Genomic DNA, 19,798 nt, shown 5'->3' with positions numbered 1-19,798 from the left:
CCGGGAGATCTGAGTCACGAGTAAGGCCTAAAATCAGCACTGAGCGTCTCCGCCACGAGCACAAAAGAGCGGTTGTCGACGAAGGAGTGAAGTCACTTTAGAAGTCGTTCTCTTTATCTTGTGTCCAGTTACGGGCCGGTGAATGGGTCTCTGTCCTCCGGCAGTTCACTGACTGTATTCATGGCTGCTGAAATTAGCTGAGGGGGGTGGGGTGGGGTGAGGTAGCCTGACATTTCTAGGCTAGGGGTGAGGCTCTCTTTTCACGATACGTGCATCTATGAATGTCTTTCACCAACTAAACCCAACAGGTTTCCAACAGGGCTGCAGGGTTTTCCCCCAAAGCGCCACATAAATGCAGTTTATTTACAGTTTCCACATCCTGACATAATCCTCGTTATGATCAGTTCACCTGCGAGCCGATGACCGGAAACCAGTCTCACTCGATGAAGCTGCTCTGTGTTCTTAAAAACAAACAGAGTTTATGTTTACGTCCAGTGTTTCTCGTTTAAAACACGTTAACGCGTATCCTTGACTTCTAACACACTTATTGAATGCATTTCTTGATGTGTAACAGCTGGCTGTAGATCAGTGGAATAGTGTGAAATCCTTGGCAGGAATGTGTATTATTAAACAAAATGGTTACTTCACAGGTTAACCTTTTTAAATAGGTGGCGTTTACTCAAACTGATTTTAGCCGAGGGGGATCTCTGTTTCAGGTAAATATTAATGTAATACAATACAAGATAAGATAAGGTAGACTTTATTAATCCCACAATGGGGAAATTCCTGTGCTACAGCAGCTCATGGGAAAAAATGTACACACATCAGATTAACACAAATACACATTAAGTAGACATAGGAGAAAAAATTAATAAATTATTATAATAATAATATCAATAAAACAAACATATTTACACAATAAACACCCTTATATAAACAGACCGTATATAAACACAGATCTACCGATGAGTAGAGATGACATATTGCACAGTTGGAGGTGACAAAGAGTGATACATAAATGAATAAATATGCATAGTGCAGGATATTGTCCAGTGATGGCTCATACTGCAGAAACGGCTAGCAGTGCTACAGTACAGGCCAAAAGTTTGGACACACCTTCTCATTCAATGCGTTTCCTTTTTATTTTCATGACTATTTCCATTGTAGATTCTCACTGAAGGCATCAAAACTATGAATGAACACATATGGAATTATGTACTTAACAAAAAAGTGTGAAATAACTGAAAACATGTCTTATATTTTAGATTCTTCAAAGTAGCCACCCTTTGCTTTTATTAATAGGGGAAAACTTCCACTAATGAACCCTGACAAAGCACACCTGTGAAGGTAAAACCATTTCAGGTGACTACCTCATGAAGCTCATTGAGAGAACAACGGTTTGCGAGAGTTATCAAAAAAGCAAAAGGGTGGCTACTTTGAAGAATCTAAAATATAAGACATGTTTTCAGTTATTTCACACTTTTTTGTTAAGTACATCATTCCATATGTGTTCATTCATAGTTTTGATGCCTTCAGTGAGAATCTACAATGTAAATAGTCATGAAAATAATGAAACACATTGAATGAGAAGGTGTGTCCAAACTGTTGGCCTGTACTGTACATTATGATGTTGCATTAAAAAGTCTTGGCTGCTGCTGGAAAGGAAGGACCTGCTGTAGCGCTCCTTCTTGCACTTGAGCGTGCAGCAGTCTGCTGGTAAAGCAGCTGCTCAGGGAACTCCCTGGCCCAATCCCAAAGTCACAGACTCACGGACTTTGGTGCGCGTTATCGCGAAATTTGTAAGGGTCCTTAGGGTTGTCCCGATGTCGAATTTCAAAAGGGGTGTGATGGTTTGAGTACACACTTACCGAGCCCTTTCAGTGAAGTCTGCATCGATGCATCAAAAATTCATACAAGTTGGTAACAGATAAAAAAAAACAGTTAATACGGAAGGAAGGAAAAAGAATTGAAAACTAAAATGAATTAAGAAAAGGCAGTGTTAAAAAGAAAGGTCTTCAGCCTTGATTTTTTTTTACCCTTATTCTGAAAAATACAATATTCCGACTGAGCTGTTTACACGGCTAATGAAAGTGAATATTACACTAATAATGCCGTATACACGCAGCCGTGCAAAATAGGATTTTTATTATTATTCATCTTATTATAAAGTGTTCCAGCAGTGGCGGACTTGTTGGGAGCGTATGAAAACCCAGCGTCCCTCTTTCATTCCTTCAGCCAGCTCCTTTTTAAAAGGTCAGCGTTGTGATGTCTGTGCATATTCAAAAACCTGTTGAGGTTTGAGCGATAGGGAGAAAATCAGATATCACGATATATTCTTGACCAAATACCTCGATATCGATATTGCGACGATATTCTAGCGTTGACAATTGGTGCTTTGACGAAATCTCGTCACACGTAATGTCTTAGTGGGGGGAAAAGGCAAATAATAGAACAGCTCTGCAGCTCTCCCTGATCCTGTCCTCTCTAGTGACGAAGGACGAAGTCCTGAACTTGTTCTGCTTCATAAAATCAAACCCATCAGTGCAAAATTCGTCACGACAACCACTTGGTTTTACGGTGACGATGTGTCCTCTTCGGTCCTTTTGACACGCGGCTTGTATTTCCCCACAATACAAAGGACATCAGTTAGTGAGTCACCCCCCGTCACGGACGCACACCTAACAACCCTCTGCTCTGTGCTGGAGTGAATTCATACATTGTGTGTCTCCCCCACAGCTCCCAGTACAAAGACAGTGTGGGGGCGTATTGTAGTAATGAATGCTGTTGTGTTGAAGCCTTTGTGCGTGTGTTTGTTTAAATGTCTAAAGAGGGCTTTTTTTTTTTGTTTTGTTTTTTTATTGTAAATGAAATATCCAAAGGGACGCTTTCTCAGAAAAGTAAAACTTGTAGGGCTGCCGGTTACATTCTTCGTTAAAGGACAATTCTGGCGCAAATCTCTATTTCTACACCACTAACAGGGCTCAAAATAGCACCACACTTCCACGGTAGCATGACGAGGCTCCCTACACGTAAACCGAAGCATTGAGAGCTTTGTAAGTGTACAGACAGTTTATTAAAAAGATAGATTATAAAGACAGTACCGTTCACATATACAGGCAGGCGCATTTTTTAAGAAAACGTGCCGCATAATCAAGGATTTTTGCCCCGCGACAATCAAAAAAAACTCAAAAAGCATTTTTCTGGAAGGACTGGTTGTTAATTTCTTTCCCAAGATGGGGGTGGCCTGAAGGTTAGAGAAGAGAGCTTGTGACCGGGAGGTCGCCCGTTCAATCTGGGTGGGGGAAAGTGAAAGAGCAGCACTTGTCCCCTGCCTCATTACCACCACTGAGGTGCCCTTGAGCAAGACCCTTAACCTCCAACTGCTCCAGTGGAGCTGCTCAGTGGCCCAGCAGATCAGACTGTGGTTGTACTGGGCAGCTCCCAGCAGATCAGACTGTGGTGGTACTGGGCAGCTCCCAGCAGATCAGACTGTGGTGGTACTGGGCAGCTCCCAGGAACTGTGTGAATGTGACAGCTCGTCGTTGCAAATGAGAAGTTCAGTCGACTTGGATAAGTGAACGGTACTTCTTTATAATCTATCTTAAAATATCTTAATCTATCGTAATAAACTGTCTGTACATGTAGGGAGCCTCATTATGCTACCGTTGAAATGTGGTGATATTTTGAGCCTTGTTAGTGGTGTAGAAATAGAGATTTCTTTTACTTTACCCTCTGCCCCGACAATATTCTTCGGTTATATTCTTCATTAATCGTTTTAAAGTCCAAGTTGACAGCACGGCATCATGACTTTGCGTAAACATACACGGCACTTTCCTAAAGCCAAGTGGCGTGTTATCTGCACGCATTTTGAGCTCTCCACGTGCATGTCTACGCTGTATACAGCAGATGTAAACATAAACACGCTAAAAAGCAATTATGCGTCTTGATAACACGCCAAAATGGCATACGAATTGGCGTGTCATACATAGGCCACTTTATGAGATCAGTCTGAAGTTGATGTCTTTTTAAATGTGTTGTTTTGTCAGTCCAAAACCCAAAGCTATTCAGTTTATTAAGATATAAAACAGAAAAGAGCAGGAAAATCTCCATATTTGAGAGGCTGAAAACGGCATTTTCTGCTATTTTTGCATTTTAAATTACTACAAAATACTTGGTGTCGTTCGACTGATCTTCGCAGCTCTAAAACCGTATATTTATCTTAAAATACTTCTCCTTCTGGTGATTGTGTTTGCAGGTGATGTGCGTACCTGCGCAGATGGCGACGCTCTGAGGGTGACAGCGGCAGAGACCTCACCCTTCCTCCCCTCCTCCTCCTGCTTCCCTCCCCGAACGCTGCACAGATGTTTTCACTCGATCAGGAAAACATCTCCACCTCCCCTGCTTCCACCAAAGGACCAGTCAAATATGGAGAGCTCATTGTGCTGGGGTAAGACGTTCAGTAGTCCCGCGACCTTCCTCCACAGAGCTGCGGAGGTTTCGGGGCGCCGAATGTGACACGCCAGAAAAAAACCAGACAGGCATACTGTACTCGTCTACTGGCAATGGGAAAGGAGTCTATCGGCTATTTTTAGCAGGTTTTACAAAGGTCTTAAAGGTCCCATGACATGGTGTTCTTTGGATGCTTTTATATACGTCTTAGTGGTCCCCTAATACTGTATCTGAAGTCTCTTTTATATAGACCTTAGTGGTCCCCTAATACTGTATCTGAAGTCTCTTTTATATAGACCTTAGTGGTCCCCTAATACTGTATCTGAAGTCTCTTTTATATAGACCTTAGTGGTCCCCTAATACTGTATCTGAAGTCTCTTTTATATAGACCTTAGTGGTCCCCTAATACTGTATCTGAAGTCTCTTTTATATAGGCCTTAGTGGTCCCCTAATACTGGACACACACACACACACACACACACACACACACACACACACACACACACACACACACACACACACACACACACACACACACACAGACCCTGCTGTAAGCTGGAGGTGTCTCAGAGGCTTTTATTTCGCCGTTGACAGTTTGTTTGTTTAAATATCACAACGCATGTCCATCATAAGATTAACGGGAACCTGTGGTTAACTGTCTTTTAGTAGTTAAACTCCACAAGCGTTACACACACACACACACACACACACACACACACACACACACACACACACACACACACACAGACAGAAAAAACACACACAGACACACACAGAGAGCGAGATACCCGTTTCTCTTCGGGAGACTTGTTTAAATTATGACTAATATCTTATATACATTAGATTTGGTATTTAGTTCATACTGTTTTTGGTGTATTTGTTTTCTGATTTTAACGCTATAGAGACCGTTGCCGTGGTTGCGTCCCTCCCTAACCCCTCCTATTAGTCCCTATGGCCACTTGTCCAGTGTGAATGCAAATGGGAAAAAAACCTGTTTTGGGGGAGAGTAGTCAGTAGATCTGCTTAGAAGTGGACTTTTCCTAGAACTACGTTCCTCTAACTACTTGGTCGACAAGCGGCTTATATGAGACATGCAATAATACAGTCACAGTATTTACACTTTTTTCTCTTAAATAAAAGCATGTCAATAAAGTAACCATGTCTGGCCCTTGGTGTGATTCTGTTTTTCCAGCGTGGCCCGTAGTGAAGTTGAGTTTGACACCCCTGCTCTAAATCATCAAGATGGAGCGTGAAAGGTTTTGCTTATTTTAGCCTTTTAACTACTCCTGTATGTGCACTCTGCTGACCATTTCCTTTTCTACAGAACAACATCTGTTTTTAGATCGGGTTCCTCATTTCACGCAGCAACTGAAATGAGAATATTTCAACATGTAAATCTTACTCCCTTTAGATAATAATCCACCAAAGTGAAAAAGGCAGTCGGCCTCATTTGTTTATCAGGAAACGTAGCTTCTTTTTAATCATCATGTGGTTATTCGGTCTGTGTTAACTTATCGTTGTGGAGCCACAGTGAGAATCAGCTGACGGGAAGCGTGCAAAAGCATTGCATTTGTGAGTGAAGACGTGCAGTAAACAGAAACATACAGCCCATGTAAACAACGTAACATCTTTTCTCACATTTCAAGTGGTTTTGGTGGACTCTGACATCGCAGATGCCAGTTGAACGAAGGCACCAATCAGGAATGAGTTGAGATGCGTGCGCTTTAAGGCTGTTTTATGGTTCTGCGCAGGCTCCACCGCAGAGCTTTCACCGTAGCCTACGTAAGTGTGTGTGTGTGTGTGTGTGTGTGTGTGTGTGTGTGTGTGTGTGTGTGTGTGTGTGTGTGTGTGTGTGTGTGTGTGTGTGTGTGTGTGTGTGTGTGTGTGTGTGTGTGTGTGTGTGTGTGTGGATTGTGGTGGAGCGAGGGAGAAGTGAGAGAGTGACGACAAGGCAAGGCAGCTTTATTTGTACAGCACATCTCAGCACCAGGGCAATTCAAAGTGCTTCACATAAAACATTAAAGAGCAGTTGGAGAACGATTAAAAAACCACTTAAAACATTAAAAGACAAGAATACAATTGACAGTGCAGTGTAAGAATTTAAAGAACTGAGGGATGAAATACGCGAATAAAAGTTACTTAGGCCTAACCCTAACCCTCTGTGACGTGTAGTTAAATTTGTAATAGTGTAGTGTAGTTACATTTTTAGTAGTGTAGTTAAATTTGTAGTAGTGTAGTTAAATTTGTTGTAGTGTAGTTAAATTTGTTGTAGTGTAGTTAAATTTGTAGTAGTGTAGTTAAATTTGTTGTAGTGTAGTTAAATTTGTAGTATTGTAGTTAAATTTGTAGTAGTGTAGTTCAATTTGTAGTATTGTAGTTCCATTTGTTGTAGTGTAGTTACATTTGTTGTAGTGTAGTTACATTTGTTGTAGTGTAGTTAAATTTGTAGTAGTGTAGTTAAATTTGTAGTAGTGTAGTTACATTTGTTGTAGTGTAGTTAAATTTGTTGTAGTGTAGTTAAATTTGTAGTATTGTAGTTCAATTTGTTGTAGTGTAGTTAAATTTGTAGTAGTGTAGTTAAATTTGTAGTAGTGTAGTTAAATTTGTAGTAGTGTAGTTACATTTGTTGTAGTGTAGTTACATTTGTAGTAGTGTAGTTACATTTGTAGTAGTGTAGTTAAATTTGTTGTAGTGTAGTTACATTTGTTGTAGAGTAGTTAAATTTGTAGTAGTGTAGTTAAATTTGTTGTAGTGTAGTTAAATTTGTTGTAGTGTAGTTAAATTTGTAGTAGTGTAGTTACATTTGTTGTAGTGTAGTTAAATTTGTTGTAGTGTAGTTACATTTGTTGTAGAGTAGTTACATTTGTAGTATTGTAGTTAAATTTGTAATAGTGTAGTTCAATTTGTAGTATTGTAGTTCAATTTGTTGTAGTGTAGGTACATTTGTTGTAGTGTAGGTACATTTGTTGTAGTGTAGTTAAATTTGTAGTAGTGTAGTTAAATTTGTAGTAGTGTAGTTACATTTGTTGTAGTGTAGTTAAATTTGTAGTATTGTAGTTCAATTTGTTGTAGTGTAGTTACATTTGTAGTAGTGTAGTTACATTTGTTGTAGTGTAGTTAAATTTGTAGTAGTGTAGTTAAATTTGTAGTAGTGTAGTTAAATTTGTAGTAGTGTAGTTACATTTGTTGTAGTGTAGTTAAATTTGTTGTAGTGTAGTTACATTTGTTGTAGAGTAGTTAAATTTGTAGTAGTGTAGTTACATTTGTTGTAGTGTAGTTAAATTTTTTGTAGTGTAGTTACATTTGTAGTAGTGTAGTTACATTTGTTGTAGTGTAGTTACATTTGTAGTAGTGTAGTTACATTTGTAGTAGTGTAGTTAAATTTGTTGTAGTGTAGTTACATTTGTTGTAGTGTAGTTAAATTTGTAGTATTGTAGTTCAATTTGTTGTAGTGTAGTTACATTTGTAGTAGTGTAGTTACATTTGTTGTAGTGTAGTTACATTTGTTGTAGTGTAGTTACATTTGTAGTAGTGTAGTTACATTTGTTGTAGTGTAGTTAAATTTGTTGTAGTGTAGTTACATTTGTTGTAGAGTAGTTAAATTTGTAGTAGTGTAGTTAAATTTGTTGTAGTGTAGTTAAATTTGTTGTAGTGTAGTTACATTTGTAGTAGTGTAGTTACATTTGTTGTAGTGTAGTTACATTTGTAGTAGTGTAGTTACATTTGTAGTAGTGTAGTTACATTTGTTGTAGTGTAGTTAAATTTGTAGTATTGTAGTTCAATTTGTTGTAGTGTAGTTACATTTGTAGTAGTGTAGTTACATTGTTTGTAGTGTAGTTAAATTTGTAGTAGTGTAGTTAAATTTGTAGTAGTGTAGTTAAATTTGTAGTAGTGTAGTTACATTTGTTGTAGTGTAGTTACATTTGTAGTAGTGTAGTTACATTTGTAGTAGTGTAGTTAAATTTGTTGTAGTGTAGTTACATTTGTTGTAGAGTAGTTAAATTTGTAGTAGTGTAGTTAAATTTGTTGTAGTGTAGTTACATTTGTTGTAGAGTAGTTACATTTGTAGTAGTGTAGTTACATTTGTAGTAGTGTAGTTAAATTTGTTGTAGTGTAGTTAAATTTGTTGTAGTGTAGTTACATTTGTTGTAGAGTAGTTAAATTTGTTGTAGTGCAGTTAAATTTGTTGTAGTGTAGTTAAATTTGTTAGCCTGGATGCCAGCCGAACTTAGCCCCGCCCACAAAATTCGAGGTCGGGAAGTTCGGTCTGGAGTCGCTCCGTTGAGAAGAAATTATTGCCCGAACAGGATCTGTTCGGACCAATCAGATTGTCGGACAGATGATCAACAGTAACAGAATCAACCACGTCACCAAAGAATGCTTGGGTTGGATTTGTTGAGATGTGTAGATTCCACCATCGTGTCTGTTACAGAAGATATCGACAGCGCATTCATTTTAAAATCCTCATCGGAGGAGCCTCAACAACTGCCTGAAATCATGGTGCCGTTATATGGTGGAGAGAGACTGAAGAGAGACTGAAGAGAGAGAGCGTTATATGGTGGAGAGAGAGAGAGAGAGACTGAAGAGAGAGAGCGTTATATGGTGGAGAGAGAGAGAGAGAGAGACTGAAGAGAGAGAGCGTTATATGGTGGAGAGAGATAGAGAGAGACTGAAGAGAGAGAGCGTTATATGGTGGAGAGAGAGAGAGAGAGAGACTGAAGAGAGAGAGTTAGTTATGGTGGGAGAGAGAGAGAGAGAGACTGAAGAGAGAGATGCGTTAGGTATGGAGAGAGATAGAGAGAGACTGAAGAGAGAGAGCGTTATATGGTGGAGAGAGATAGAGAGAGACTGAAGAGAGAGAGGCGTTATATGGTGGAGAGAGAGAGAGAGAGAGCCGAAGAGAGAGCGTTATATGGTGGGAGAGATAGAGAGAGACTGAAGAGAGAGCGTTATATGGTGGAGAGACATAAGAGAGACTGAATAGAGGGAGCTCGCGGGGCTAGAACAAAGCCGTGAATCGGAGAAATAAAACGTGTTTTCGCGATTCATCTCTAGAAATGCGAGTATAGCAAGCATGTCACTATCACTAACGTTATCCACATTTTATATTTACGCAACAAAATGATATATCCAGCTTCAAAAAGGTCTAAAAGTCGGAAGTTAGAACGAATGCATTGTGCAAAGAGTGGTTGCTATGGAGACGATACACAGTGTTGAGTTCTGTTGACAGCTGAGTTGAGTTCCGTTGCTCTGATTGGATGTAGGTCTATCCAATGAATGCAGAGGCATTTTTTTTCCTGGTTCGGTTGGAACACGCCCCATAATCACAGCCCAATGGAGCGGTTTCAGACTCATATTCTGACTAGTATCTGAGTATGACCACGTCAGGCTATACATTTGTAGTAGTGTAGTTCAATTTGTAGTAGTGTAGTTCAATTTGTAGTAGTGTAGTTCAATTTGTTGTAGTGTAGTTCAATTTGTAGTAGTGTAGTTCAATTTGTTGTAGTGTAGTTAAATTTGTTGTAGTGTAGTTACATTTGTTGTAGTGTAGTTAAATTTGTTGTAGTGTAGTTAGATTTGTTGTAGTGTAGTTACATTTTTCAAGAGATGCACGTCAGGCTACAGCATCCGGTCTTGCGTAGACGCAGAGGGGTCTGCTGGGGTACGCCGTCGATTCTACGCAGAAGCATCACAAGGCCTTTAGCATATAGTATCACACACACAGAGAATGGACCCAGAAATACACGACTCAGGAAGGTAAAATACAAGGGTTTTATTAGCAAGCTAATAAAAATCAGGCAACAGTGTCCAGTAACGGCAGGAAAAGGGAATATCTGGGAAAACAGGCTAAAGTCCAAGGTAATCAGAACTCAGGAACACAGGGGAAAATGCTCAAAAGCTGCACACATGGTAAACAGACAATCTCGTCCCGGGGTAAGGGGGAAGACTGAACCTAAATATACAAGACGGGGGGAGACAATGAGACACAGGTGCAACACATCAGGGCGGGGACAGGTCATCACACAGGTGGGGAAATAGAAGACCGGAAGTTAACACATGGGAGAACAGAGAGACTACAAAAATAAAACAGGAAATGGAAAACTACCACAGAAAACAAGAAACGTGACCTATAGCTTTAAGAGAATAGCAGGGCTGGTGTGTGTGTGTGTCTTAGTGTGTGTGTGTGTGTGTGTGTGTCTTAGTGTGTGTGTCTTAGTGTGTGTGCGTGCTTGTGTGGTAGAGCGAGTGAAAGAGTGATGGGGTTTAGCTTTGGAGCGAGTACCGACTTCAGCGGTGGAGACGGAGAGTGGGCTAACTGTCTCCCCTGTTCTTTCTGAACCTATCACCATTTCTAGCCACTGGGGGACCATAAGCAGGCTGGGGGAACTCATATTAATGTTAAAAAAAAACTCATAAAGTGACATTTTCATGCCATGGGACCTTTTTAAAAGCATAATTAGGACGGAAACGCCACTTCTAAGATTTACTGTATTTTCGTTTTGGGTCAAATGGCCTTTTGAATGGGAGTGCTAGGGGCACTACTACGATCGCATCAAAATCAACAGTTTTAAAACACTAAGGAGGCTCGACACTAGGGGTGGGAATCACCAGAGGCCTCACGATACGATTTCATCACGATACTTATGTCACGATACGATATTATTGCGATTTTAAACATATTGCAATATTCTGCGATATATTGCAATTTATTGCCTTTTTTCCAACTTCAAATTTTTCCAAATTTCAAATGATGTGCCCAAAGGAAAATTTGTCAACATCTGTTTTATCTCTTTCAGCTCACTTCAATTTTATTGCTGCAAAATGGGATTGTGTCAAGCAGACAAACTGACCAACACATATGTCATAAAAGATCGATACTTGGCGTCTGTGTATCGATACAGTATCGCCACGGAAAATATTGCGATACTATGCTGTATCGATTTTTTTCCCCATCCCTACTCGACACAACATGAGACTTTGCTCCAAGTATCACCAGGGGCTCTACACATGAACTCAGCATTGAGAACATTGGTTGTGTTCACAGAGTTTACTAAAAAAGGTTTTGAACGTCTCACTTTAGCAGTGGGTGTTTACGCTATCCGTTCTTATATGAGGCTCCTTTTTCAACTACAAGGTCAATGTTGTTTTCCACTAACGACAAAACGACAAATTATCCGGGCATTTACACGTAACTAATCTTTAGGATCTTTCCATCTTCACTCTCCTCCCTGTTAACGTTGCATTTAGAGATCAACTCTTTTTGACCAGCGAGAGAGTAGCGCTCGGGAAAAAACCAACTGCTAAAGTGAGTTGTTGAAAACCTTTTTAGTAAACTCTGTGGACACAAACAATGTTCTCAATGCTGAGTTCATGTGTAGAGCCCCTGGTGATACTTCATGTTGTGTGGAGCCTTCTTAGTGTTTTAAAAATAGCGATTTTGATGCCATCATAGTAAACGCCCCTAGCACTCCCATTCAAAAGGCCATTTGAAGTGGCCTTTCCGTCCTAATTATGCTTTTAAACTTTTAAACTTTGACTCTGGTACATTCACAAAAACACCCTAGGTTGCATTTTTGGGCGAGAGTTACGCTTTTAAGTGTGTTAACCCCCTTTTGGTGCAGATAATAATTTGTAGGGCTGTGCTCGACTGAAGAAATTCTTAGTCGACTAACACTCATTCAATCGTATCGACTAATCGATGAGTTGATTTAATCGACAGATCTGTAAATCTGAGTTTCTCCGCAAAGAGCCATGCAAAAGGATGCATATATTGAATAAGATAACGCCTCCTGTGCATATTTAAACACATTTCAGAAAACGTGCAATACAACAAATAACTGCCTTAATGAAAGTAATCAAAGTAGGTTTCACGGTGATATCTATTAGGTCAAATGTCAACCCTTAATTCTTGTGTTTACCAGAGATGTGCTCGTACGTTTCTTGGAAATAAGTCATTCAGCATGAAAACAGCATCAGACATGACTAATCGACTAAAGAGATCTAAGTTGACTAAGACCAAAACGACCAATTAGTCGACTAATCGACTAAGAGGTAGCAGTCCTAATAATTTGTACATTGCCAAGTTAGTCCAGACAAATGAGATTAAACAGATCCCTTCGTTTAGGCTCAGCGGGCCTTGTGGCATTTTTATGTGCAGTGTGAAATTGTTCAGGAGCAGCATAACTCAGCCTGAAGCCAGTTTAATGTGTGAAGAGACTCCACCACAGCGAAGAATGCTGCTGACTTGCTGACTGAAGGTCCATTCACTGCAGACACAAGAGAGCGCCTGTGGTTTCAGAGCCTTTTGTTTGCTTTCGTATAGTAGCGGCCACACGGGGAACTAAACCGAGCCAGAAACTGCCAATTACACCAGCCGAGCCATATAGTTAGTGTAAACACAGGGTGACAGAGGGAGCCACAGTGGGAGTTGGTGGTCTGGGTTCAGGTCTAAGAAAAGGAAGTGAAACGCAGGAAGTTTGCATTATCCAGGGAAAGAATGGCTCCACTTTTAACTGGACTCGCAGTGTTTACTTGACCTGCGGCTGGCAGCCAGCTGGCTCTGAAGATAAACCTCCAACCAAAACGGGACTTTTAATTAAAGCTCCAACAACATTTAGCTTCCACCTTTTTACTATCGCCCTTCAGCTCAGGGCGATAGAAATGTTGCGCAATAGATTATGTCATGCAAAGACTTCAGTTTTTGAGTTTGTATTTTCACGGGCGTCCTGATGGATAATGGTCAACCACATTACCGCTGCTTCCTGCTTTTTGAATGTGGACTGAAACAGTTGTCGCTATTCAGCTTTTCTCTGGAACCACAAAGCTTCCTGTCTCCAGTGAAAGTGTTTGGGGAAAATGGGCTTGTTTGTCTTTTCACCTGCAGTAGGTAAATATAGAATAGAATAGAATAGAATACACTTTATTATTGGGAAATTTGTCTTGGACACAGTGCCACAATCCACAATCCGTTGCTTCACAACACAAACAACATGTAACATAAAAACATTCAATAAAATACAAATTAGGGCTGGGCGATATGGACCAAAAGTCATATCCCGATATATTTTGGCTGAATATCGATATACGATATATATCCCGATATTTTTTTCCGCGAATTGAGAGCAAATGTTCAGTCAAAGCCCAAATCAAATATGACATGTCACAAGTAGTTTCATAGAAACAGTTGCAAAATCAAATAAATAATAAACCGGTTTCTTCACCTGGTTCATGATTAAATGCTCAGCTGTTCAAATAACAATAAAATGTAAACCTAAATACTGTATAAGAGGAGTAACTTTTTTGAAATCAAAGCTCCATAGGCTATTTGTGATTCGTTCCAAAGGTCAATTAAGCTTTTGATATTAATATAATCTACTTTGTTAAAAATGTAATGCCTCATGCCTGTAAGCCTAGGTTATAGTCCCATTCTTCCACTTGATACTGCTTCCACTTAAATAAACTTAAGATGAACTATCGACTACAAAACAAAGAATATTTATTATGATCGGTTCACAGATCTGAGTCCAAACGGAAACTTCACCCTTCTGAACTAAGAGTTTCTGCTTCAAGGTGAAGTTTAAACAGACTAAAATGTCCAGGCTCATTCCTCCACTATTTATTTCTGTATGTATTTAAGCGTTACATGTAATTTTAACGGGCACTGAGCTCCAGATCCTGCAGCCGCAGACGGTCGCTGCCCCGCTGTAGCTTCTTTCCGTCCGGCTCCGCCCGGCAAACTTAGTGGAACTTATTAATTCGAATTCTGATACCACCGATCTTTCTTTGGCTGGTCCGATCTGGATCAGCGGGACCGGCGCAGCAGCGAGGCGCTTGTGTTTTTGCCCGGGAGAGACGCTGCGGCCGGCCACGGGCTCTCCGCCTTCCGCCCCGGAGCTCAGATTGCTGGTCGGGCGACATATATCATAAAACACATTGTCACCTGTTAAATGTTATCCATTGCGGTTTGTTCTTTTCATTTCCTTTATCGAACATATATTAAGCAGTACAAAAGTCCGGCATCTTTAGCGTTGATCTGAATGTTCGGACCCTGTTCCAGGGCGAGGCGCGGGTTTTGACGTATGTTTAGAACCTCACGGCGACATATCTATGGGAGCAAGGATCACATTTGAACTATATTGATATATGCGATATGGTCTAATTCCATATCTCATTTAAAAATATATCGATATATTTGTTTATATCGATATATCGCCCAGCCCTAATACAAATACAGTAAGATAAAATCAACATGAAAGTGAGCTCAGCAGAGCGTCCTAAGGCACAAAGGACACAAAAGAAGGACACACATGACAGCACAGACAACGCAACATCCTAAGAATTCACTGTAATAATTAAAGTGCTAAGTGCTAAAAGTGCTGGTGTATTTACTGCACCCCTGCTCTGCTGGGCTAAGATTTACTACTGGAGTTCAGCAGCTTAACGGAAGCTGGAGTAAACGATAACTTTAGTCTGTTTGTTTTACATCTCGGCACATGGAATCTTCTCCCTGATGGCAGAAGTTCATATATGTCCAGGACGTGTTTAGCTTAGCATAGAGACTAGAAGCAGAGGGAAACTAGCTAGCTTGGATTCATTACATTTCCTATTCACATGTTGTATCTGGTACATCTGGTATCTGTAACTGAACTGGTGTAGAAATAGAAATGTAAAAAAACAAAGAGGCATTGTGGTTACTTTAATTGGACTTTATGTAGCTTTTTGACTTGAAATCACTAAAAATCCTTCCCTAAGTCAAAGATTAAACTCTTAATTTATGAATTAGCTCCTTGTTTTAATGATATACTCTGGATCAGAGGTGTCAAACTCAAATTCGCTAAGGGCCACACATGAAAATAAGAATCCCATCAAGGGCCAGACATGTTTAGTTTATCCCAATGCTTTCATTTAATCGAAAAAGTCCAGTCCATTTTTTACTGGATTGTTGCGTGTCTCATATAGCCTTCTCACTTACAGTTTGCCCTAAAGCCCCCAAAAAGTAACTAAAGCATCACATTAAAAAGCAACAAAAAAGGTTGAAAAAAGCGGGAAAAAACGCCAGAAAAGGCCCCAAAAACGTTGGGAAAAAAAGCACCAAAAGCGTCTGCAAAAGTGACAAAAACTTCAAAACATTGAAAAAGCTACAAAAACTAGACTGTAGACCAAAATGTATTGTGAACCTAAACTGACATGCGGCCCGGATCAAAATCTACGAGGGGCCGGATTTGGACCGCGGGCCTCGAGTTTGACACGTGCTCTGGATCAAATCAACAGCAGCCAATCAGATCGCACAAGCAGCAGGGAAAGGTGTGTTTGTCAGTGTAGACGTGCAGACAGACGGATGTACAGATTATCAGATTTAAAAAAATTAAATACAGGATTAACTAGGATCCTGATTTATTAATTTATCCCATCCGGTTGTAATCTTTACACATTTATGTAAATTTTTAACCATTTGGGAAATAAGTGTTTTTAGTTAAGCTTTTCAGTGCTATCCTCTGAGATTTTGTGTCATGATACTTGTTTATTATTTCTGTAAATTAACATTCAGTGAAGGGCACATAATGACTTTTAAATGATGTGAAACACTGAGGCTACATTAACATCGCTACGGTGTGGTTTGTGAATGGAGTTTTGAGCCAAAAGCGATCTCCGTGCACACACGAACTAATCTCTGTTTAAAGTAACACAGGAATGAGAGGGGGAAACGCCAGAGCAGGAGGAATGAGAGGGGGGAAACACCAGAGCAGGAGGAATGAGAGGGAAAACCAGAGCGAGAGGGAAACCAGAGGAGGAAAAGGAACACCAGAGTAGGAGGGATGGAGGAAACACCGAGCAGGAGGAATAGAGGGGAAACACCCAGAGGAAACAACCAGAGAGGAGGGAAACAGCAGGAAACCCAGAGGAAGAGGAAACACCACAGGAAAGAAGTGGAATGGAAAACCAGGAGAAGGGAAACAACCCAGAGCGGAGGAAAGAAGAGTGGAAACAACCCAGAAAGGAAATGGAAAAGAGAGGAAACAACAGCAAGAAATGAGGAAAAGGAAAGAAGGAAAAACACCAAGGAAAAGAGAAAGAAAGAGGGGAAAGAGGAAACCCAGAGGAGGAATGGAAACAAGAGAAAGGAGGAGAAACACCCAGAGTGGAGGAAGGAGAGTGGGGAAACCAGCAGGAGGAAAGAAGGAAAGGGGAAACAACCAGAGGAAAGAAGAGGAAACACCAGAGTGGAGGAATGAAGGAAACACCAGAGAGGAGGAAAAGAGTGAGGGGGAAACACCAGAAGAGAGGAATGGGAAACAACGAGAGGGGAAGGGAAACAACGGAAAGGAGGGAATGGAAGGAACACCAGGGAGGAAACACCAGAGCAGAGGAAATAAGGAGAGGGGGAAACACCAGAGTAGGAGGGAATGAGGAGGGGGGAAACACCAGAGAGGGAAGGGGAAACAAGGGAGAGAGGGGGAAACAAAGGAAGGGGGAAACACCCAGGGGGAAACACGAAGTGGAATGAGGGGGAAACACCAGAGGGGAAAAAGGGAGGAATGGGAGGGGGGAACACCAGAGTAGGAGGAATGGAGGGGGAAAGGAGGGAATGGAAACACCAGAAGGGAGGAATGAGAGGAATGGGGGGAAAGGGGGGAATGAGGGGGAACCAGAGCAGGGGGGGGAATGAGGGGGAAATGGGACAGAGGGGGAAGAGTGGAATGGGGAAAGGAATGGAGGGGGGAAACACCAGTGGAGGGGGAATGGAGGGGGGAAACACCAGAGTAGGAGGAATGAGAGGGGGGAAACACCAGAGTAGGAGGAATGAGAGGGGGGAAACACCAGAGCAGGGGAATGAGAGGGGGAACACCCAGAGCAGGGGTAATGAGAGGGGGAAACACCAGAGCAGGAGGAATGAGAGGGGGGAAACACCAGAGTAGGAGGAATGAGAGGGGGAAACACCAGAGCAGGGGGAATGAGAGGGGGGACACACACACAGGAGTAGGGAGGAATGAGAGGGGGGAACAAACAGAGCAGGGGAATGAGAGGGGGAAACACCAGAGTAGGAGGAATGAGAAGGGGAAACACCAGAGTGGGGGGGAAGAGGCAGTGCGGCAGAGGGGAATGAGGAGGGGGAAACACCAGAGCAGGGGACTGAGAGGGGGAAACAACAGAGTGGAGGAAGAGAGAAGGGGAAACACCAGAGCAGGGGGAATGAGAGGGGAAACGCAGAGCAGGAGGAATGAGAGGGGGAAACACCAGAGCAGGGAGGAAATGAGAGGGGGAAACACCAGAGGAGGGGGAATGAGAGGGGGAACACCAGAGTAGGAGGGGAATGAGAGAGGGGGAAACACCAGAGTAGGGAGGAATGAGAAGGAAACACCAGAGAAGGGGAATGAGAGGGGGGAAACACCAGAGCAGGAGGAATGAGAGGGGGAAACACCAGAGCAGGGGGAATGCCAGGTGTCAACGTAGCAAAAGATCTTCGTTTTTAAACCAAAACGTAGCAGTTATTATTATTATATTATGCTCATTTTCAGGGTTCCTCATCCTGTCTGTCTGAATATACCTGTATTCACCCTCTGTCTGAATCGCTGCATTTTAGTGCCTGTCTCTTTAAGACCCCCCTTCCAAAAAAAGCCCAGTCTGCTCTGATTGGTCACCGTTTCCGGTTCTTCTGCACCTACATTCTCTGCGTCTCTGTCGTTGCAACCGGGGAATGACTGTAACATGGCACTGTAGCTACACTTTCTACCTATATATATATATATATATATATATATATATATATATAGTATAGTTGTGACATCACAACCGTACCGAAGTCCTATTGGCTCGTTTAAAGGCACATTTCTGAATCCGGGCTGTGTGCATATCTCTGTGGATTGAGCGTCTTGATACTTTCACAGTATTTATACAGCACCTCGACCTGCTCTATAATCAAACAAGATATGGAAATCTCACTTCTTTTTTTTTTACAATAGGGGACCTTTAAGACTTGCTGGTCTTGATTTGAGTTTAATGGCGAAGACTTGAGACGTTGTCCCACCTCTGGTAGATGGTGCTTATTGTTTAGGAGCGACATAACTCGGCCTGAAGCCAGTTTAATGTGTGAAGAGACTCCACCACAGAGAAGAATGCTGCTGACTTGCTGACTGAAGGCCATTCACTGCAGACACAAGAGAGCGCCTGTGGCTCTGGGAGGCTGGCTGCTGTGGTTTCAGACCTTTTTGTTTTTGTATCCAGATATGAAATAAAGCCGTCTGGGACCCCAGACCATCGCACTCTTTCCTCACTGACTTATAATACCTGGATTGGGCTTCTTTTGGCAGATTTATACGATCAAAACGTGCATTTATGATTGCCTCATTAGCATTTATGGCATTATAATCACAAATTAAATACCTCTTGAAGACACATCTTTCACAGACTCTGTGGCCTGAAATTACTTTTATCTGTTAAAGCCATATTTTATATGGGGCGCCTGGGCGGCTCACCTGGTAGAGCGTGCGCCCCATGTACAGAGCCTCGGTCCTCGCCGCAGCGGCCGCGGTTCCATTCCCCACCTGCGACCCTTTTGCTGCATGTCGTTCCCCCTTTCGCTCCCCTCTCAAGTCTGATGCAAAAGAAAAAAAGAAATCTTAAAAATAAAAATAAAAATTAAATATATATATATATATATATATATATATATATATAAACTAATTTTTTTTTTTTTTATTTTTTGTATTATCAACACTAAAGCAAAAACAAACAAGAACGTGTAGGGAGCACCTAAACGCTCAAAAGGGGGCGCTTTTCAGAAAGCAAAAACCAGCCCCACCCGTTTTACACCCGTAAAAGCCCTGCCTCAAAGAAAACCTAAAAGAAGCAGAAAACAAGAAGAAAAAGTGCGCGGGAGAAAGAGAACCAAACGCCGCCGGATAAGGGAGGCGGAAAGGCCAGCAGAGGGACAAAGCCAAGAAACCCAGCACGCACTGCTTAACCCCTGCAAGGACACATAAAAAAACATAAACCATAATAATAATAATAAAACACACACAAACACATAAAAAAAACAAAAACACCATAAAAAAAAAACACATAAAAAAAACAACACAACACATAACAAAACACAAACACCAACACACAACACACCCAAAAAAAACAAACCCAACACCAACACACACACACACAAAACAAACCTAACAAACACACAAACAACCACCCAACACAATAATAAACACACAATAAACACAATAAACACACACCCACCACACACACAACCACCACACAATAACACACACACACACCCACCCAACAAACACACCCACTAATAAAACCAACAAACCAACACACACACACAAACCAATAAACCAAACCACACACAAAA

General features: G+C 41.3%; 1 protein-coding gene across 1 annotated transcript in view; it reads left to right on the top strand.

Annotated features, from left to right (window-relative positions):
• LOC120565104 (E3 ubiquitin-protein ligase pellino homolog 1-like) overlaps positions 1–19,798 on the top strand; it is a 49,700-nt gene that overhangs the window by 12,287 nt on the left and 17,615 nt on the right. Inside the window, exons 2-3 of the mRNA XM_039810502.1 lie at positions 4,256–4,447; positions 6,201–6,231. Coding sequence (XP_039666436.1) covers positions 4,362–4,447; positions 6,201–6,231 — 117 coding nt within the window. The 5' untranslated portion in view covers positions 4,256–4,361. The remainder of the gene's footprint in view (positions 1–4,255; positions 4,448–6,200; positions 6,232–19,798) is intronic.

Source organism: Perca fluviatilis, chromosome 1 (genome assembly GCF_010015445.1).
Source record: "Perca fluviatilis chromosome 1, GENO_Pfluv_1.0, whole genome shotgun sequence".
NCBI lineage: Eukaryota > Metazoa > Chordata > Actinopteri > Perciformes > Percidae > Perca > Perca fluviatilis.
Note: the sequence above shows the minus strand (reverse complement) of the source record. Positions and strands in the feature narration are given on the sequence as shown.